The 23,402-nt window shown below is 42.5% G+C and overlaps 1 protein-coding gene across 1 annotated transcript; it reads right to left on the bottom strand.

The window, feature by feature from the left end:
* Positions 1–12,946: 12,946 nt before the first annotated feature.
* On the bottom strand, positions 12,947–23,102 carry nes (nestin). Its single transcript, XM_073484693.1, has 4 exons — positions 22,272–23,102; positions 20,180–20,304; positions 17,022–17,095; positions 12,947–15,780 (listed from the first exon to the last, which is right to left on the bottom strand). The coding sequence occupies exons 1-4, from the start codon at positions 23,100–23,102 to the stop codon at positions 12,947–12,949; spliced, it is 3,864 nt and encodes a 1,287-aa protein (XP_073340794.1).
* Between the last annotated feature and the right edge of the window lie 300 nt (positions 23,103–23,402).

Raw genomic sequence — 23,402 nt, 5'->3', positions numbered from 1 at the left:
CCGGAGGTTTCAGGACGAGTCTTGATCTTTTAATGACTACCTCCCTGATCCAAACGGCACACTTGTCGACTTTGGGTTTTTACCACATCCAGCCACCACATCCTTCACACGGGCAGGCCCTCTTCACCTCCCTCTCACCCCGTCACTCACCCATCAGTCAGCTCTCTGGAAGCTTAATCTGACACACACACACACACACACACACACACACACACACACACACACACACGTCATGTCATCACACACTACTTTCTGTTTCTCCGTCCAGACAGCGGGTGTCAGCACTGACATATTATTCGGGGGTCATTTTGAACACACTACTCCCATCATCCTCTCCTCACTTCATCTCTGATTTTTTTTTTCTTCTCTCTCTCTCCACGTCTGTCACACACACACACACACACACACACACACACACACACACACACACACACTCATCCACTCTGTGACAAGTCTGAGCGTCAATATTTCTTCTCTGAGCGCGTGGCAGAGTGAACATTAATCCCCCCGAGTGTAAACACTTTGACTGTTAAGACTGTTGTACCCTGAGCTACGAACAAAAAAGAAACATAAATCTCGACCCCACGTAGACGACCTCGTTCTGACAGAATCAGGCGACGCTGCAACGAAAAGCACTCCTCCCATTCATTTCAATGAAGGTGGTGTGTTCAGGCTGCGGCTGTGCGACGGGCAGGGGATGCCCAAACATAAAATGACATCACAATGCGATGGCCAATCAAGTAAGCTGGCTGTGGTCAACCTCGCTCCGCCTTCAGCCTGACGTCCACAGCGTTTTATTCTGACAGAAAAGCGATGGCAGAGCGCTGCGGTGTGCGGTGATTGACATCAGCTAGGCAGCTAAATTATGAGATTAATATAATGTAGATTCAGAGAAATAAATATAATCAAACATAAACTTGATAAAGTCTTTCTGAATATCTTCTCAATCAAACTAATCAAGTCAAGTCTAGTCGAGTCAAGTTGCAAGTCATCAAACAGTGACTCGAGTCGACTCGAGTCCACATCTGTGCAACACACAAACCGTTTACAGAACGACACTCCCACAACGCCGCACAACCCTGCAGCTGATCGCCGCCTCGCCTGGTTCTGTCTGCGCGAGGCCTGAAGGCTGCGAGCCACAACACAAACATCCTCTGCGACGGGACCGGTCACATGAAGCCCTGAACACTAGGGGTCGCTGTAATCACCAAACAGAAAAGACAATCGTGCTGAGAAATAGTTTAAAGAACCTGCATCCCCCCCGAGAGAAGCGACACTTTGCTCCTGTATAATGATGTTTAGAAGTCTCACTCACTTTCCAGTGTTAATTTGTGCTGGTGACAGTCTGTTTTTAATTGTTCTCTGAGAATTGATATTATTATTATTATTATTATTATTATTATTATTATCATCATCGTCGCCGCAGCTCTCGCTGACGGTCGCTGTCATGATGATGTAGAAATCTGCGTTTTATTTTTTTTTTGTGTAGGTTTAGGCATCTTGTTTTATTTGGAATTTTATTTTATTTTATGATATTAAAAATATTCTATAAATATATATTTTTTGTTTTTCGGGATTTGTTTTCCTTTTTTTTTTTTCTTCGACAAAAGGGTGTTACTAATGTTGCACGATTTTTAAATGACATGAAGCAAAAACAAACACAAGCGTAGTGATATTTTAGTACACGTGTGGCTGCGGACGGAGAGGCGCCGAACGACACAAAAAAAATAACTTCTCGCTTCGATGCTGCAACTTTTGAGTCCAATGTACAAAACCTCTGAGTCCACACATGCTAACATGGAGGGAGGGCGTTGGGGGGGGAAAGTCAGTGTGACACGTCTAACTTATTTCTGACCAGACACAATGATGTCAATGCATGGGCGTTTAAAAAAAAACAAGCGACGAGTGAATCATGTTATAGGAAATACAAATGTAATATCGACACAAATATACATCACACAGAAATACGTTTAAGAAAAAGAAAAAAAACTGAAGAAAAAAGTTTAAAATAAATTATAGCTAATATATTGTGTTCGGCTAGTCTGCTTTTTTGTTGTAAAGATACATTTTTTTTGTTGTTTTTGGAGAATGATATACAATTTGTGTATATTTTCATAAATAAAGTATGCACTGATATGTTATTACAAATTCTATACTGCTTTTACAAAAAAAAGTGTTTGTTATTGTACCAAAGTATCCATTGGTCCCCTCTTCCCCGCCTCCCCTTTTTGCGTATGTTTTACCGTATTTTATATATTAAATAGACAAGTTGACCTACAGAACGTCTGACTGAGTGTCCTTTATTGTCTACGGGTGTGTTGATGTGACGGCAGTACCGCGCTGTCGCCACTAGATGGTGCTCTCATGTTTTGTTATTGGAGCTTTTGTATTGCAGGACACAGGAAGCTGCAGAGGAGACGAGAAGCTCCTGTTTCCAAAATGATCATGTTTTATTTTAGTTTGATTAAGTTTTTTTATGATTTATTAGTTTGTGAAGAAGTAAAATATAACAAACAAAACAAACCCAGCCACTGGAGAGTTTGTTTCTTAGTAAATGCTCGACTCTTAAGACTCACAACTATGTGTTAACTATGTGTTTATAACAGTGAAGGAATGTAACTAAGTACACTTACTCAAGTACTGTACTTAAGTACAATTTCGAGGTACTTCTCTTTATCCACTCCACCACATTTTGAAGGCAAATATTGTACTTTTTACTCCACTACATTTATTTGATAACTTTAGTTACTAGTTACTTTGCAGATTACATGACATCACATTTAATTTATCGGCAATCAGATAAAAAACAAAAAAAAAATACTGATATTTACAATAATTCTGAAAGTCTGATCCAATAATCGTCCAGGCAACACATATTTCAAAGTACATGTAAATAAATTAATACTTAACTTATACTTTTTATACTCAAGTACATTTCATATCAGATACTTTGAGACTTTTATTCGAGTACTGTTCATATGAGAGACTTTCACTTTTACCAAAGTAACATTTTAACACGATATCGTCGTTCGAGTGTGACTCTGGGTCTCTTTTACATGATGCTGCAGGTGAGTAACTTTGTAAAATGCCATAACGCAACATTTTCAATTGTTTAAAAGCTTCACTTAAATATGTGAGCAGAAGGAGGAAGGTACGCTTTGTTTATTTAATCTCATATTTTGAGATTCAAACCTGCAGTTGGATTTTTATGGTGAACAGTTTAAAGTCTCCAGTAAACTAAATCGACGAGATGTGAAGAGGAAAATCCTTCTCGTGCAGAATAAGCACAATGATCGACTTCATGACTCAGAGGATTTACATGTTCGCTTCTCAGCTGCTGCTCGATCTTTGAGCCACTCAGAGTGCAGATCAATGAAACTGGATACTTAACTGATTGATTGAGATAAAGGCTGTTCTTCCTCCTCCTCCTCCTCCTCCATGTTCTGACCACAGATGAGGTCGAAGGTCAGGACAGAAGCTGAAGGTCTTGAGTCGAGCCTGTGAATCTTGGATGTATTCACAATTAAAACGAGACAAAGGTTCTTTCAGGAGAGTTTGTATCATGAGCTACAACATGCAGACTGACTCCAGAGAGCACAGGGACGGGTTTACAAATGTGCTATATTGTTATTTCATGGCTTTTAATTATAACAAGCTCGTCTTCAGATAAATCACAAGAAAACACTTTGCCTCATTATCTCAACATAACAAGCGATTATTCCTTCATCTCACCATCAGGTGTCAAAACTCTGAAGTCAAACGAGTTATTTAGTGATAAACAGCTTTACAGTAAGTGACGACTGTGAAGTTTTATCGTGTGATCACAGGAGAAACCTCGTATGTCGACTTTAATGATCCTCAGGAGAAATGATTTCAAAGGTTTTTATACGTGTCGGTGTGTTAAAGTCTGTTTAGTCTATTTTTATCTTTACAGAACGGCTACAAAGGCGACCAGTGAGTGAGCGGTGGCAGCTTCATTTGGCAAAATGTAATTTAAAAAAAACTTATTTGAGACATAATGAGTTTTTTTTTTCCTTCTTCATATTTCTACAGCTTACATTTACATTTCAAGAGGGAATTATAATGGGAGTTAGTAGAGCATATACCTCCGCCGAGGCCCAACAGTCCTCTTTATCAGCATCAAATTGTGAGAGATTAACGAAACTGTCGACCTATGTCACAATGTTAAAGAAAGCGGATCTCCTTTATCTGGATCTGCACCAGAAGTTAACAGGGTCTATTCTGGACCGAGACCCGTCCTCCATCCAAGTTTGGTGGAAATCCGTTCAGTAGTTTTCGTGTCATCCTGCTGACAAACCAACAAACAAATATATGACATATAGTCTGTATAATCAAACGGGCCGCTCAGCTGACAGTAGCTGTGAGAGAGGTCATGCTAACGTTTTTTAGCTTAACAGCTACAGTAAAGTAGAGTTCAGCTTAAAAAGGGTTTTAATAACATCTTTTCAAATCAGTTTGGGATCTCAGGGCTTCCGGAGACTTGGATTATACCAGACGAGCTGTATGGAGACATTTTTATGTTTATTTGTTGTTGCTGATGTCGTTTTTGTTTACATTTTAAATCAAGTCTCCAGCTGCTTCAGTTGTTCGGCAGAATGCTGCGACGCTCTTTTACTGTGAAGCTCCAGAAATGTTCTGTGGACGACGAGACTTCACCTGACTTTCCATCAGCACCGAGTTATTATGTTTATGTTTGTTTCCAGGCGGCAGCAGCATCATCCACTGCAGAGCTGTTTTTGGTGATGGTTGGTAAATTTGGCTATTGTTCACCAGAACCCAGCCAGGACCGACTGAGCCGCCCGTCAGCTGCCACCATCAGCTGGTTTGTCCGCAGCAGCCGTCAAACAGACACACACACTCATGGCTCAACAGCATGCTAATAATAACCACACACACCCTCAGGCAGCTCAGTCAGAGGTCCAACTGGACGGTCCGGGCATTGTCCGTCCAGCAGTCACCCTTTTTCCTGCCACTGAGCCATTTTACTGACACTGATCTTATCTTTGTTAAACACTCAGCTGACTCAAATATGTTGTTGTATCATGTGTTTAAAAGCAGTTTGTATCTAAAGGAAGTCTTGGTTGAACAGATTGTTTGTTCCTGTGTGTTTAACATGTATATTTTGTGGTTGAGAGACAGAGAAGTGGAGGTCTGGGTGAGTCATCCTCTTCCTTCCTCTCTGCTCTGTGCGTTCTGGGTGTGGCTCGCTAACTTCATTTCCAGACGCTGATCAGATTAAAGTGTGGGCATCTGCAGGCCGAGAGAGGAAGTGACCCCCCCTCGCCTCGGCCCACATCGCATTTAAAACAGAATCAGTCACGATGAGAAACGACAGTTATTATATTATTAGTTATTATAATACAGGGGAAAATCTCCTGAAGTTTAATCCACGAGTTAAATAACCGACTCATGGAAATAACACAGACTCATCCGAGGTTTTCTGAGACATCCTCACATCAGAAAGGCTCTTCGGACTCCTGTTTTTTTAGATGTTACCTGGTTAAAACCTCCCAGAGAGTTTAAGTTAATGTCCTGATGTACAGCTGCTTAATGTAAGACTGTTGGCTCCTGTTTTTTCAGTTGAAGTGAAAGATCTCAGACTTTTTTTGAATTATTTTTAGCGAATTATGAGCTCAGATTTGTTAAAATGCATGTTAGTAAGCACTTCTCTCCATCCACCTGACAGCTGTGGCACATCGCACTCAGATTAAACAGCATGATTAGAGGACAGGTGCGCTCTGGACTGGTCACAATCGAAGGCTGCTTGAACACGTCGAGTTGTATTACACAAAAATGTGTGTAAATAACTGAAACTTCATAAATCCAACAGGGTTTTTTGTTTATTTTATTCCTGTTTGGGATCATTGATCTGGAAAACTTGAGTCATGAATTTCAAATTGTCTATAAAGATTATCAATGGATGTTTGTGATCTTGGATCTTGATTCACTCCAGAATGAATTTGATAAAACATTTATTCATATATAAGATGTAGATTGAATTATTTATTCATTTGTCCTTTTCAAAAGTCTGGTTTTCTCTTCTGGTCCGTCATTATTCCTGACCAAACCCTCGTTTGTGCTGCCATTATATAAACAGAAATCACAAGACAGGTGATGAAGCTTCTCAAGTCGATCTGGTGTAAGTTACTAATAGGATTCTTAGAAACTGCTTATGATCATCATTTTTTATGAATTGAATCTAAGCACCCCGCTGAGATGATCTAAAGTCTGAGTTTAAGTATGAATCAGGCTGATCAAACAGTTGATCAGGTGGTTGATGAGGCCTGAACCTGCTCTGTAGATAAAACCAGCAGTCAGCGTTCTCCTGATTTCTGAGAGTGAGTGAATATCTGAATCGGTCGTATTGATGAAGACGGATGACCGTGAGCTCAAACATCCAGGTCACACACGTCTCATTCACCCGACCTGCAGCTGTCAGCAGCAGATTGCACACCGCGGTGCAACTTCTGTTCTATTTTGATGCGAGCCTGTGACTGATGACTTGATACACAGAGATAGACGCTGGTGTTGGGGCGGGGGAGGGGTGTCGGACAGAAGTTGGACATAGTTTCTTAACTCGACGCATCGTGGATCACCTGTCGGACAGTAATCTGCTACTAATGACCCACAGAGGAAGCCATTTTGGATTTCAACGGTCCTCTGACCTCATTTCACATTTAAACCCAGCGTCTGCAGTTCCCAGTGCCTCAGAGCCGAGGGAAGCTTCAGTTTCTGGGTTTCTACTGTCAAAAGAGAAGCAACAGTAAAGAGGCCGGTCAGAGTGTCAGCCCCCTGACTGCTAATATGACACTACTGATATCTCTGTGATCCATAATGGTGACAAAGTTTGATAAGATAAAGGTTACATTGTCTTTCATGGGGGTGAATTTGAGGTATTTATCCTGATGAACAGAATCATGGCTACCACACCGTCTTTGGATCATTTGTTGAGGACAGATCTACCAACACAGCAAGAAATCTCTACAGTCATGGGCCTTTTCTTGCATTTACTGTGGACATTCAGGGTCCCCAGAGGATGAAATGTATTGATTTCTAACTGAATCTCTTCAGTTTCTCTCGTCCTGTTTGTTCTTTCAAACATCTGCTGTGTTTCACTGTTTCGTCGTCTTCACTTTCAGCTGTTTCAGGAGTCATGTTTAGTTACTGCTGCTGAAAACACGTTTCCTGTGATGCTGCTTCATAATAAAAGCTTAAAATGACTAGATAACAGGGAGCTTTCATTGTGACAAAGTTATAGTAAATGAAACGTGATTGTAGCTGAATTAGCGGAGCCACATTGTTAGCGGTGATTCTTTGATAGTACTGCAAGGATCGACACAAGTGCGTCATTGGTTTAAGACACACTTTCAAGCAGGTAGTCCAGTTGCCGAGTCAAACCGGGTAGAGCCAGGCCGGCAGATGTGATGGAAAAACACATTTTGGTAAATAAGATATCTTGTAAAAAACTGGTGTGATATTTCCTGCAGATGTTGATGTTTTTGGTGAAGCTGGACATGGTCAGCTGCAGCAGAGCGGTGTGGGATGTCTGATGAGAGCAGCACCAGGTGAGCTGATTGTCACGGCGGGTGCTTGTTGGCTGATTACGCGCTCCTCTTTAATGCAGCAGCATGCTGGCCCTCAGATGACTGCTGCTGCACACAGGACAGATGGATAGGCTTCTGTATTTCATTATTCAACTGTCAAAATGCTTTGGAAGTGTTCCCAGTGAGATCTCAAAATCAAGACCCTTTGAGTTTGATGACAAACAAACAAACTCATTTCTGGTCCCACCTGTAGTAAGATACGATTCATGTTCGTGTGGTTTTGGATTAATTGGAAAATAGACGTGAATTCTCCCTCAAGTCAGAGCAACAACTCGGACTGTCAGAGAAAATGTTGGTACACGAGTTGCAGAAGTGATGTCATGTAATGATGAAACACGGCGGGCGGAAGTAAACGTTGGGTTGGTGGTAACCTGCATATTTGTGAAATATATTTCACAGCTTACATGATCCGTTTCCTTTGCTCTTCTTTGTCATGACATGCCGACATGTTGTTTAAACGCTCTGAGCGATAAAATGCAAAACAACTTCTTTTACGCGTCCATGTTGCTCCCACATTCTGACTTTGACGACCACGCCGAAGTCGGAAGAACGACTTCCCGACTCCAGAAGTGGGCCCATCTGAGGAGCACGTGAACGCAGCAAAACACTACACGTTGTTAGCTGGGTGTTAGTGAACCTCTAGCAGGGCTTCAACTTGTTACTCAGTGGCATCACATCATTACTTCTACTCTCCTCTCTCACGCCTTGTATCTCCCTTCAAGCCCTCTCTGATATAACGAGGTAATGTAAAGTGGGAGAACACGGAGCTCCACTCAGTCCAGATCTGCAGCTCCTCCATCATTCACACCAATCACATCAGGAGTAAATCAATGGAGACAGGATGACAGATGGCAGATGGCTGTCAGAGCACACATGTGCACACACACCACTACAAAGAGCTAAAGAAGCGTTACGTCTCTCCTAATGGACTCGTACAAACACACCTCCCCCATCAGGCCGGTGGTCATGGCTGGACCAGACAGGCGTGTTCATACCCAGCGTGTCTTAAGTGAACGATTGTGGATTATTCTACTTAAATTTAGTTTATTCCAGCGAGATTAATGCCTTTGGTTGCACAAAGTCATGGCAACAAGACCTGAAGATGTGTCAGTTTGTAAGAAATCAGAATGAAGATGTTCCTACACGTCTCTCTAACTGGTTTGAACCGGCTGAAAACACGTTCTCACTGCGCTGATAAGTCAACTCAAATGCAACAATACTTTATCAGCGGCCGTGCCAGGTTTTGTGGGAACCAGGGAGCTTGTTAGTGGAAAACTTGGCGCGCGGTGAACACGTGTTGTTGACGGTCGGTTTGACCCTCACTAACAGGGTTTTACTCTGTTAAGTTGCCAAAGAATAAAATGATTCATGCAGCCATTAAAAGATACATCCCACCTCTGCAGCGATTTAGCGTTAACGACTCATTTGTGCCAGAAGTTCGTCCGTGCCAAACTAACTTTTAACAAACACTTGTTTATGAACAGAATGGCAGGTTCCCTGGAGGCTCTACTGCTTTAGATGAAGCTTATTAGTTGAAGCCAAACTATTAACAAAAACATATGTATGTATATAAATACGTGAAGATGAAGAAGAACAAATAAAGAAGGAATTATGGATGCAGTCTTGTGCAGTCCATTGTTGTTTTCTCTTCTGTTACAACTGTTTCCGGCGTTTGTGACGTGAAACGTGACGTCAGTGATGCTTCAGATAAAAATCAGCCTGCAGGAAGTGTGAGTGGGGTTAAAAGGCGATTTTTAGCGGGTCGATCTGCGTTTAAAAAATACGTGTAGACCTGCTACTTTGGCTGGAAGAGGGGCATTACATACAATCACATGTGAATGGCTTTTTTCACACCCAGATGAGAAAAACATGGCACATGAAATCACATTACATTTGCCTCTTGCTATAGATTTTCTGAACTGGTTGTTTTTTCACATATGAATGAAATTTACACTTAAGGAATCAATATTTTCACATGTGGAAAGGCAAATCTCACATGTATTGTTATTCACATGTGAAAATGTAAATCTCTTAAGTCACAAAATGACATGTGAATTCATTATTTTCACATGTAAACCGAAAATTTTAACATGTGAAAAGAAAAATAATGTTAAATGTGAAGTGGACATTTTCTAAAGTGACTGTCTTTCTTCAACTGTGAATTATAACTTGGATTTGGAAATATATATTTTCACGTGCGATTGGCCGTATTCACATGTGAACAAAAAAAATGTAATGTGAAAATAAAATGTCAGATGTTAACTGTGCATTTTCATAAGTGATCAGCTTTTTCCACATATGGATGAAAATTTCCAAATAAGAAATTTACATTTTCACATGTGAATTATTTTCCATGTGTATGTTGCCTTTCCTGTGACATGTGAATTGAATATGTTCACATGTGACTGGACGTTTTAACATGTGAAAAGAAAATAATGTGACCTGTAATTGGCTTTTTTCATGTATGAATGAACATTTCCATCCGTGAAATCTACATGTTTCACACATTTTCATATTTTCATGTGTGAACTAAAACATTAACAAGTAAAAGAAGAAAAAATATGTCACATGTGAACTTGACATTTTCACAACTGGCTTTTTTATCACATGAATGAAAATGTCTGAATATTCACATTTATCATAAGTTTACACACAATTAGCTCTTTTAGAGTTTCCTCATGTGGAAACAATCACTGCATGATCACTGAGTACTTAAGACCTTTTGTTCAACATATTTTAACATAAATTCAGAACTGAAACAACGAAGTGTCAGACAGAATTTTGTTTTGGAGATTATATTAAATGGATTCTGTTCTGTTTTCCTCTCAACGCAGTTCTTCTCGTCACAGTTAGTGATTGTATTGTTGGTGTCTTGAGCAGGACAGCTCCGTTGACATGCAGAGAATAGCAACATGCCAGACAGCTGCCGTAATACCATTCCAGCACTCCAGCTTTTCTCACAGTGAATGCGACCGTCTGCGGTTTCCTTCCTCCCTGAATCTCTCATTGGGCACATTTGGGCAGCGAGGAGGCGAGCACCCAGCGAAAATAGCCATCATTGTTCGGGGAAACTGACTAATGAATGACAAGAGGGGAGGAGGGAGCGGAGCGGTGGGGGTGAGGGAGGGAGAGGAGGTGAGGTCACACATTGTTCCCTCTTCAGTACTTTTTTTCCTCGGCCGTCTCGTGGGACGGCTGTTTGCTTGTGGAGGGCCCCGGTGCTGCTTTGTTAGCTTGCCTGCTTTGAGGTCAGTGAGGATGGGATGTTGCCAAGTCCAGGCGCACAAACACACACACACAAACACACAAACAAACACACACAAACAGCCTCACTGCCTTCCTCAATGAGAACCCCAAAGGAAACAGAGATGGATGTTGCTGGAAGGCAGCAGGCAGCTGGTTGTTTCTTGACCTCGTCTCACCGACGCAACTGTATTCTGAGTCAAAGAAGAGGTTTATAGTTTTATAGACCTGTCTGAGAAATTGTCACAATCCAATTCAGTCAGCCTCCGCTTGTTATTTGTTACTAATATTTGTAATATTTGATTTATGGGTCTATCATTTTGACAGTTTTCTAGGAAAATTTCCTGGTAAGAACAATGTAATATGGTGCCTGGTGTCGAGATGGCTCCAAGTAAATATTCATTAATTATTCATTTATTATTGGAAAAATAACTCTCTATATATGCTGGATTGAATGCTCGCCTGTTGACACATTTCACATTTCACTGACTACAAGACTAAAAGACTCTCTCTTGCATATATATTTCCATATAAATCATATGAAACTACATTGTTCTCTACAGGACACAAACCTGTAAATATAAAGTAATACCTTTCGTCCTAAATCATGGCATTAAACAGTCTTGCATAAGACAACATATTTATTTACTTAAAGAATCAATAAAGAACATTCTTTTTGTTGATTTTGGCGACCCCTGTGGACAAGCACGATATGAGCACCACTGCCTCCTGATATAAAGATCTTACTCTTGCTAGCTATTTGTTTGGGAAGTGAGTGAAAGAAAGACTTTTTATTACTAAATTATTACATTTTTTTACATGCATAGAAAAGAGGTAATTGTATATAACGGATTAGTAACTGTAAAATCACGATTGTTAAACGTAAGCTTTGTTTAGGTTAGCCTACACTTATATCACAGCTAACAGGTTCAGTTTCTTGGTAATAAAGTTGTAAAGCTGACGTTGGCCCACCATAAGAACAAAGCACAAAAAAATGTATAGTTAAAGGTGCAATAAGTTAGAAATTTAATTGAAAACATTAAAAAGCAACTCAAATTATGAACAGAATGTGCTGTATTATGTTGAAGACATGAAGTTGAAGTTAGCATGCTAACCCCTGGTGCTCCAAGCTCACAGTCTGGACCGCTAGCTACATGGCTACCTGAGCTAACTAGCTAATGGCAGCTACTGTTGGCAGCATTTAGTGCTTATTTGAGAATTAATTTGACAGATGGAAAGTTCTTACATATTGGACCTTTTAAATAAACATGATGTAAATAACTGTTTATGCTGTTTTGTTTTTGTGGGATAAAAATGCTCAGCTTTCCAGAGGTAGAATATGGTGCTAAATACTTTTGATTTGTGAGGTGCAATGTGCGAATAAACGAGAAATTTTCAAACAAGGAGACTCAGGGCACATCATGAATCTACTTTATTTCAGACTGTTAATGTACCGCATCGAAAACTTCATGGATGTTAAATAAAACGTTTGTTTAATACACAACAACCAAACAGAAGCGTAACAATTTGCTTATCCAAACTAGCTACCTGTATCATAAACCATTACAACCAGTCATTCATTCTACACGTGTCAAACATGCAAATACGTTTTCCAGTGAAATGAGATAAGTCACCAGCAGGAACAATAGTTGTCTGTTTAATATGCAGAGAAATAGCAGCTCTTTCAAGGAATCCTTCCCTTCTGGTCTCATTGATTTCCATCAGTCAGTGAAAATCAGATTAGGCAGCAATCAATAAACACTGACTTTCAAATGACATTCTTTCTTCTGTCTTCATGCTGTTTCCTCATGCACAATACTCAACCTTCCTTTATAACATGCACACTTAAAAGACTGAAGAGCTTCAACAATCAGAGTAGAATAGAAATGGTTAGTCGATTATGTCGGTGTAAAGAAACAAGGCAGGTGTTCAGTATCTGTATTGGCACATTGGTGGTTAGCGTCACTGAGGCACGACTTTGGTTTTTTAAAGTAAATGTATTATCAGAAAACTTGACTTTCATCAGACTAACATTGATTAAATCTAAACTGGTTGAACTCAAATTTCTGTCTACTTTATTACACTGGTTCCTCCCCCGACGACCAGGATTCACCCTCAACTTCAGACTCCTCAGAATGAACCAGCTCCCCCTTCAACACCTGCTTCACCTCCGAATGCTCCTGCTCCTTCTTAGCGACCAGGGCTTTAGATGATGAGTCAATATCCAGCCTGGAGTTCCAGTTAACCACATTCGGGTTTTCCAAATCCCCCCAAACCAAATTGTCAGCAAACCCTAGATTCTGATTGGTTTCCTCAGCTGCTTCATTACAGGGATCATCTGGCTGAAAGGTGGCACCGGTCTCCAGGGAGGACATCCAGAAGTCGTTCTTTACACCAGAGCTGAAGAAACCATGGAGGCCGTTGTCTTTGCCATTTGTGTTCAGTACTTCTGTTGAGTCCTTCACCCCAAAGATATCATTTTCATCAGGAACATTATCAGGGGAGATGTCGACGGGCTCCTCCTTCGGTGTCATACTGCCCTCATCAGAGCCTGCGTCATCCTGAAGATACCTTTCAGCTGATTCAGGCAAATTATCTTCAACATCTTGAATCTGATGTCCGATTTCATGCTCCTCACTTGGGTTCTTCAGGACTTCCCATTCAGCTTCTGTTTCTTGAACATCCTCAACAAGATGTTCTTGAGATACACTTGATGTTCCCAGTGGTGCAACTTCTTTCACCTCAGTGGGGACGGACACATCCTGCAGGTGTTCCTGATCTGCTGCTACCTGTAATGCAGAATTTGGTTCCTCTGTGTCGTTGATTTCTTCCACATCAGGCCTGCTGATGAAGTCGCTGAAGCTGGAGTGATCTTCGGTTACATCGACATGTGTCACCATAGACTCATTGTGTTCATCCTCTTCCTCCTTTTTCTCTGGAGCTTCTTGATCTTTATCCTGGACCCCTTCATCACCCAGAGTGCCGGTTTGAGGCATTACAACAGACGTAGCATTAAAATTTTGGTTCTCAGAAGGTTGATCAGCACAAGAAAACGTGTCCTCTGTTTCAGTTTCTTCAGCCTCTTCTTGCTCAGTCATTTCCTCGACAGACATCTTCTCACTCTCACCGACTTTCTGCTGTGCAAAGTGAACACTGTAGCTGTCTGTGGCCAAGTTTTCTAATTCCTGTTCCACAAGTCGGTCTATCTCCAACTCCTCATCATCGTCGACATTTGTAGGTACCACAGGTTTGTTAAGTTCTTCGGTTTCTTCATCTGAATGTCCCTCGCTGACTTTTCTGATCATTTCTTCTGCACTTGCTGTGTCATTCTCTGGTGTAGCATGCTCACTTTCAGTCATACCGTGGCCGACATCCCTGTCCTCGGTATGAATATATCCCAGATCATATTCCTCATCCAATGCTTCCACTTCAACCTCTTCACACAGATCTTCCATAGTTCCAAATTTCTTTGTCTTGCCTTCGCTCCACGTCCCAGTTCCCGTCTCTCCGATCTTCTTTTCCTGTTCACCTTCGCTCGACTCGCTCTCGTCCATGTGTGACGCCTGAGTATTGGCGTCGGTCTCGTCGCTTTTGTATCGGATGAGAGGACGAGTGTCGGCGAGCGTGTTATCCAGAGCGTAGCTGTCGCTCTCCAGCTCGGTCCTCCACGACACGGAGACATTTTGAGAATCCTCCTCTTCATCTTCGTCTTCTTCATTGTTAGGAAGCGCCGCATGCTCTTGATCAGCATGATGTCCTTCATTACCTACTTCTGCTTCTATTAATGAAGAGGCCACTTTATCGTCTTGCTGTAGATTTGCAGCAAATGGATGCTTGATTTCTCTCTTGTCAGGCTCTTGTCCTCGTGCTGATATATCCTCCTCTGGTTCAGCATGCTGTTTTTCTTCATCCTTGTTCACGCCAACATATGTCTTCAGATCAACCTTCCTTTCAATCACACTGTCCCATGTATCCATCTCTTCTCCATCGGGGTACAGCTTATCCTCGACATCCGTCTCAGTTGTTCCCACTGCTTGTTCAGCACTGTTTATTTCTTGTGTTGTCTCGGCTGCATCGTCCTTTAAGATGTTCTCATCTTGGCTGAGGTCTGTCACCTTGTTCAACAGGCTCTCTTCAGTCTCAAATTCAGACACTGGACTGCTCGTCCTGGATTCAAAGTTCTGATCAAGTACTGCCTCAGTTTCGGAGTCTGAGGCTTCCTCTTGGACATGCTCCACTTCTTGGCCTTTGCACTCTTTCTCTCCCCATGCATCAATTGGAGCATGTGGCTCTTGTGTAGCTTCTTTCTCAATAGGTATTTCAAAAGGCACATTCTCATCAGGTTCATCTGAGAAACCACAGGACTCCTCTGTCATTCTGACATGGTATAGTGCAAGGTCGGGTGTCGTAAACTGATGCTGATTCACCTCATGGTTGAAGGACGGCTCGGCGCTGAGGCCAGACTCAACCTGACAGCTGATAATTGACTCAACGACTGGTCTTTCCTCAGGATGTTCAACACCAACATTACTCCAATCCTCTTCACCTTCTTTGTCCTCTGATGTTTCAACAGGAGCCTCCTCCTCATTAGGAGGTGATAGGGGCTCAGCGTAGGTGACTTTCTCATGAACCTCCTGTGGTCTGAAACTTTCAACAGCTCCATCCTGCAGTATTTTTGGATAAGGGGTTTCCTGTGTTGCTGATTTTGTTGTGTCTTCATATGCAGGTTTCATGTAAGTCTTTGGAGTTTCAGTGAGGGTGACGGGTTTCCTACTCCAGACTGGTGTTGCAGTTATTGACGTTGGCCCTGTTCTTGTCATACCACGGACAGATGAGAGGGAAGTGGTCTTGTAGATAGTGGACAGCTGGGGCTGGTAATTTGTTTTAACCCCTCGAGGACTGAAGACCGCATCTGTGGAGGACAAGAGACCAGCTCATGAATACACAATGAACTAAGCTACTGTAATAATAATGACTTGCATTGATTTCTTCAGTCTTCAGTCAACAGCTCTGGCAAATGTACTGAATCTTTGATTTTGTTAGTGAAAACTATGACTAAACCATCTACCAACTAAAACAAGACGTTGACAGGCTAAAAAATAAATAGAGACAAGCCAGAACTAAAATGTAAGTGGTGAGCTATCTGACATTTAAAAATGCTTAATATGTTCCTCCCATTGTGCGTCTAGTGTGTCAAAATATAAACAATATATCACTGTCATTGACTGACGTCTGCCAAACACATTTCCGTGTTTGGCATGATGACATTTAATGTCGGTCAACCTTCAACCAACAAAACGTGGATTATTATTGGATTATGTCTTATTCTACAACGTAGAGCAAAAGAGACCTTATTCCAGGCATCTAACCGAAGACTGATTCAAAAACCCATTGACTTTGAAGGTGCAAAACCCCTCTTACTAGGATTCAGGACTCACCCCTGCAGCACTGACGGCAGCTCTGAACATGGCATGCATTGCAATCACTTTCTAGTCAAACTGTTGTTTCTAAGATTGAATGAGTTCACTTAAAGTTGACTAAAATGCATCATCGACTAAACTGGACTAAACCATGACGGATATAACGGCTAAAATGTGACTAAGCAATGAAAAGTAGATTTAAACTAGCTGCCAAAATCAACACTGAATCCTGAGTTATCTGATATCCCCACACAGCACAGACTAGTATTTCAATTCATCGTTAGTAATCTTAACTTGACAGAGATACTATGGAGGAGCTGCCTCCCCGAAGCATCATTAATACATATGTTCTGAATGGAGGCTGGACACTAATGGGGAAATATTGATCGTCATTTCCTTTCGCTGCCGTCTAAGTTACTGGAAAGCAGAGCCATACGGCTCAATAACCTGTGGGGACTGTCTGAGGTGGCTTACGTTACAGGACCCAAAGTGCCGACCTCAGCTGCCTTAGAGAAGCCCACCCCCCCACAAATACACCCTCCCCAGTTAGACTAATGCGATTACAAATACTATCAAACATGTCGCCCACTCTCAGGGGCTTTTAGTCAGACTAAGTGAAATTATACCCACACGAAGGAGAGTGGAGAGAAAGGAGAGGATTTATGCGACATATTGAGATTCAGTGAAGTCACCGACACGGTGCTGATGTATTAACACTGTTTACTTTAATTACCTGTGATGGAAATGTTTTTTGGCTGATTCAACAAAGAGACGTCTCCTCTGAGGTTTTCGCTGTCCAGCAGAGCTCTGTAGGGACAGACAACAAGAGGAGCAGGTTACGTCCTGTTACAACATGAGAATATTCTGATGTTTTATATTTAGGGTGAGCCACAAATGTGTGAACGCCGACGTGATGCTGCGCACAGAGCGGTGGGTGGGAGGAGGGGAGGAGGCCGACTTGTGTTGCTCCTGAGCAGCAGGAACGGACTGAGGTCTGTTGTGATGTTAATGAAGGTAAGGCCTCGCCATTGAGGAGCCATCTGCAGCGCACAAACCTCTGCCATCAATTCCTCACACACAAGAGACACATGCACACACATAATGACAGCAGATATTATGAGCAGCCCATGCAGCACTAATACCACTGTGTCTGTTCACACATGTGGACCGCACCAGGCTCCATTCCGATACATACTCGTATAATTAGCTGCTTGTCTCGCAGTTTATTTCATTTTTAAAAGGAAGATTTTACCCACAAATGAAAATTCAGGCATCTTTGCCATGTTCAGATGGCTCAGTGGGTTGTTAGATGATCCCTAACCACCCTACTGAAGACTTGCATTTGCCACCGGCGGCTGCTGTCCTCCACTTTCTTACTATAACACATCTCCAAATCCCCGGTGACTCAGCCCGGTCACCAGGATATTATATTAGCAGTAACCGTTTCTGCCAACCACAGATACGTCCAAGGTTGACATGTGTACCAAACGGAGCATATACTGTTCACATTCTTTGCTTACTCGCCATCCAACATCCAACGAGGCTGCCAAACGGACGACCAGATGTTCAAGTCACATCACTTGTTATTTTTTAGGACACCTGGAGACATTTCCATCCATTTTGTGCCGCCCAAAAGCGAGAGCTGCAAACATTTCCAAAATGCGACCAAAACCAGCTATTTTTTACAGGAAGTGTGTGATCGTGGTGACCAAAACAGGTATTTTGAGCCAAACCATGAACTTTCTTGACCTTAACCAAGTGGCTTTTGTACCCAAACCTAACCAGAGCATAACACAGCGCTGTGATAAAGTTGCAACATAAAGACACATCCGGTTTCAACTTATCTGTGGTTTTGCAGAAATGTACTTGGCATCAATCTCGAGAAAACCAGGCATGCTACAATCTGCATACCCCAACACCGGAGCAGAAATTAGCTTCTGCTTCAAACAGCTGATCGGGAGAAGGCTTCCCACTCCCTATTTCCTTGACACCTGTGCGGTGGAAGAACGGAGGGATGCTGCCAACTTGGTAATAGGAACTCATGAAGTGGTGTGGTGTGGTCTACGAAAGAATGAGCACTTACTCATCCTAACCTTGAGGCAAAACTGTTCCCGGCCAGACAACAATAAATCGAGATGTTCAAGACGCTGCTCAAAAGTAGAGGAAAATACGGCAATGTCATCCAACCTCTACTCCCCTAAAATCGAGTCCTTCAGCCGCTGAGAGGTTCTTGGATTGAGAGATCTAGAGACGTCTAGAGTCGCCCAGCTACTTCAGGAAAATCCTCGAGGATAGTGACTGAAGTAAAATCGTTGGGTGAACTGTCCCTTTTAAAGATCCTGTTTGATTAAAATATCAAGTTTCATGTGTAGTGATTGACCTTGAAATGTGTCCTCTTCCTCCCCCGCTCCCCCTCTGCTGTTACTCTAGACTCCCACAGCTCATAAATCTGAGGGGTGAGGGTCAATATTTGAGGAGGGGGGGAGCAGCAGCAGAAAGGAGGCTCCACTACAGAGCTCCATAATGGATCCGTTACTCTGTCCGAGACATCAGAGGCTGCTGTTTCAATGAGGTGACCTTTAGTCCAGACGGCTGCAGTCGCTGTGGACGCCTCTTTATTTTTCCAGCTTCTCACACAGATTGAAGAGTGTAGGCTCATTATCTAAATCCGTGCCGACCCAGTCGTGATGAGAGCTCAGCTGGATGCTCGTGGGGTCGTTTTTGAATGAGACGACTTTTATCAAACATTAAAAATTAAAAATATGTGCCTCCATATTTGACTTCTAAGCATCCTGAAATCAACATTTAATTCAACATTCGCCCACACCTGTCTGACATCAGGAAGGTTCCTCAGATCATCCACTCTGCTGAAGTTTTAAGGCTTTAATGTTTCACAGCGTGAAGCCGAAGTTTCTACTTTCCTACACTTCATAAAAGACTCCCTATCATGAAGAGTAAACACAAAGGCTGACTTCTAAAACACACATCGCCATCAATACTCCATCTGCTGTTTAAATGACAGTAGTTATATCATTTGGACCAAACCAGAGCTATGACACCAGTAAATATTGGACCAAACCAGAGCTATGACACCAGTAAATATTGGACCAAATCAGAGCTATGACACCAGTAAATATTGGACCAAACCAGAGCTATGACACCAGTAAATATTGGATCAAACCAGAGCTAAAACACCAGTAAATATTGGATCAAACCAGAGCTATAACACCAGTAAATATTGGATCAAACCAGAGCTATAACACCAGTAAATATTGGACCAAACCAGAGCTATAACACCAGTAAATATTGGACCAAACCAGAGCTATAACACCAGTAAATATTGGACCAAACCAGAGCTATAACACCAGTAAATATTGGACCAAACCAGAGCTATAACACCAGTAAATATTGGATCAAACCAGAGCTAAAACAACGATGCCTAGGAAAAAAAACATAGCAGGTATCACAAAATCACTGCTGTTATTATGGTCAAAATATCTCAATATTTAAAATGTTTGTGTTGACCTGTGACTGCAGGACAGTTGCCTTCTGTCCGAACATCAAAAAATGTTGTTTTTTTAAATTTCTGTTTGTGTTCATCTGAAGAAAATCGATACGGCGTATTGATTAGTGACTTCAGAGGGGCTGATTCATGTGGGTTTTTTTTTAACTGAACTGAAATGAACATGAACTGAACTGTTTCCACACTGAATTATAATATATCATATGTCCCATGTCCTGCTCCCTATCGAATTCACACCTTCAGAGTAAAACATCAGCTTCCCATCAGCATGTGGGGGAGGAGATAATGACTGGATTTTAATTTTGGGTGTATTTTTCCTTTAAACGCTCCACAGGATAATCAGGTATATAACTGACGGTGCAGCGTACCTGTACGTTGCCACCTCCAGGCCCAGAGACGTCTTCGTCTGCAGGAGGCCTCGGTTCTCCAGGACCAGACCATCGATCTGCTGGCCCAGCTCCTCTCTCTCCGCCTCCAGGCCCTCCAAGTGCTCCTGCCAAACACAGGAAGTGAAAGAGGAAAAGGAAGTGGTTTAAAAAAAGGTATGAAAGCCTCACAGCGAGGGTAAACATTAACCTTCTCTGTGTTTCTGTTGGTCACATTCAGTGTGTTGGTCAAACATCTATTTCAAACTAAAGTTTTATTAAAACTTAGAGTAATTCTGATATAATCAAGTCAACACTTCTTTTTATTGACTTGCAAATGACCACTCTTGTCGTTGCTGGCCGTCCAGGACCACACTGGGAGAAAGCAGCTTTGTCCTTACAAGTGCTCCATTTTGGGTGCTTCACCTCTCTGACTTCACCGTGACCCCGAACTAATCCCAACAGACTCGACCTATAAATATGTATTCGCCCCGTCGCTTTCACACCCGAATTGTTTTCATTCCATCAGAATATTAAATGAAGCATACTGAGGGAAGGAAAACCACCGGGGGGGAGAGCAACTCACAAATGCTCTTTAAAGCCTTCACTCGAAAAATCTGGACTTTTACAAAGTGACCTGAGTGTTTGGCAGGAAATTAGATATTTAAAAAATGTGTAAAATATAAGACGATTGTGATTGATGGTGACTGTCGGGCTTCATGAATACCTGAGGTCAGTTTAAACTGTCGACTCATTTAAATCAGGGCTTAAAACTTTATTATTAGACTGGATGACTGGTTTCCTATTAATCTTTCACTATTTATATTCTTGTTTTCGCTCTTTTGAATTAAGATTTAAAAGGCGTTTCCAAGTGGTTTTATTGTTGTCAGAAAGACAACTGGATTGTTTCCAAAAACACAAGAAAAAACATGAGTTTATTCATTTAAATAGTCTATAATGGAGACATGACAGCAGATAGAAATGGTGCCAGTAGAGCTGAAACGATTGGTCGATTTTAAGATCAGTTGTCAACTCAATTAATTGCAATTGGAGTAAAAGTCCAAATGCTCTGATTCCATCTTGTTAAAAGTGAATATGTTCTGCTTTCCTTCCTCCTGTGACAGTAAACTGAATAACTTTGGGTTCTGGACAAAGAAAAACATTTGAGGACGCCATCTCGGGCTTTAGGAAACACTGATCGACATTTTTAAAGACCAAACAACTGATCAATTAGACGAGAAAATAATTGACAGATTCATCTACAACAGCGATCATCCATCAGCCTTCATAATCGTCTATAGGTGACCGATCTAAACGCCAGTGATGTGATTATTGGATCAACTCTTAACTGACTTGTGTCTGAACGCTGCTTTATAAATAAACTTCCCTTGACTCCATTTTGTCTCACTGACCTCAGTCGTGCAGATGCTCACTATGAACCGTCCACATTCCCCTGTGGTCTGTCATTTCATCATTTTAGACTGCGTCTATTTGTACCACGTGAAGCTTTATCAGACGCATCAGACGCTGAGGGGGTTTGCAGTTTCCCGAGCAACAGCGTGCGACTTTGTAATCTTTGTGTTCACACGACAGAAGTTCCTGATTTGCTGCAAACTAAAGAAAATCCACATGTTGAAAAATTGAGCTCTGTTATAAACTTGTAGACATATTAAAGGCACAGTATGTCATTTCTAGGGGTGTAGTGTGGCATCATGGGAGTTGTTGTCTTCATTGTCCATTGTTATACAAACATCCAATGCTGTTAAAAACCTATCTGACGTGACTCAGGCACAAATGTTCACGACGAGGTAATGTCACGTTACGTCAAGTCTCATTCCTCTTTGACTCTCCAGGAAGTTAAAGCGACAGGCGAGCAAATGAAACGCACCCTTATCTTGAATAAAATAACTAATTTCTCTAGATTTCAACATTGTTTCAATCAAAGACGACTCAATGAAATATAAATCAAAGTCTAGTTATTCTAGTCGGGGCATTTTTAGATATTTTAATGCATATTTGTTCATTACAACCTTTGTTCACAAGTTAAAGTTTCATACAGGAACTATAAAGACAGGTATGGACGCTTCGCTCTCACCTGCAGTCTCTGGACCTCCTGGCCGTATTCAAGTCCCCGCTGGGCGACGCTCTTCTCCAGATGCAGCCTGACGTCCTGAGCTGAGGCGATCTCCTTCTCCAGGGCTCGGAGCTTCAGCTGGCTCTCGCTCTTCTCCTGACCCACTTGGGTTAAACGGCTCCTGGTCTGGTGAAGTGACTCCTCGAGGCGAGTTAACTGCCCCTGATAGGCCTCCGCTGCCTCCTGCCATGCCCTGGTGGCCCTCTGCGAGTACTCCTCTCCCACCTGAAGAAGGTTTGATGTATGGTTGGCCCTTTGAGCCAGTGTGGGTGGCACTGTGGCTCTGGAGTGGGTCAAAGTGGCCTCAAAGTGGGCCACGTCCTCCTGATGAGTCTGAATCATGTGGCTCATCTCGTGCTCCAGCTGGTTGACCTTCTCCCTGAGCCACATCTGTGCCCTCTGCTCCTCCTCCAGCTCCTTCCTGCTTTGCTGCACCTTCATCTTAGCCTTCACCTGGGCCTGAGCCTCCCTCTGCCTCAGCTGGTCCAGAGCCTGGAGCTCCTCGGTCAGCTTCCTGACCTCCAGCTCTGTGTCGACCCTGTCCCTCCAGGCTGCATCCACCTCCAGCCTCGCCTGGCGCAGCTCTTCCTCCAGGCCCTTCCTCCGTGTCGAGGCTCCGTGGTTGCTCCGTCTCAGAGCTTGGATCTCTTTTGCAAGCAGAGCATTTTCCTCCTCCAGGAGCTTCACCCGGCTCAGGTAGGTCTCCAGGCGTCGGTTCAGATTCAGCATCTGGTGCTTCTCCTCGCCCAGGTGGCTGTGGTGAAAGGTTTTATGCATGCTGTGGAGCTCCATGTCAGAGAGATTTGGCAAAGCGAGGCCTCACTCAGAGGTTCACTGAATATGATTTGGCAGCCAAGTGAATGTCTGCGTCCAGGCCTGAGTCAGGATGTTTGGGGCTTTTTTTTTTTTTTTTTTGTCTGAGTGAGGCTCCTGCGAGGCTCTGGGAGTGTGACTGCCAGCAAGAGGGCTTCCCTTTCATACTGGAGTTAATGAAGGGGCCGGGCACATGGACGAGGGGGGGGAGGAGGGAGGAGACTGAAGGCTGAAGGGAGGGGAGAGGAGGCGAGGAGGGATGGGAGAGGGAGAGATGAG

The sequence above is a fragment of the Pagrus major genome, chromosome 17 (assembly GCF_040436345.1).
Source record: "Pagrus major chromosome 17, Pma_NU_1.0".
Lineage (NCBI taxonomy): Eukaryota > Metazoa > Chordata > Actinopteri > Spariformes > Sparidae > Pagrus > Pagrus major.
Note: the sequence above shows the minus strand (reverse complement) of the source record. Positions and strands in the feature narration are given on the sequence as shown.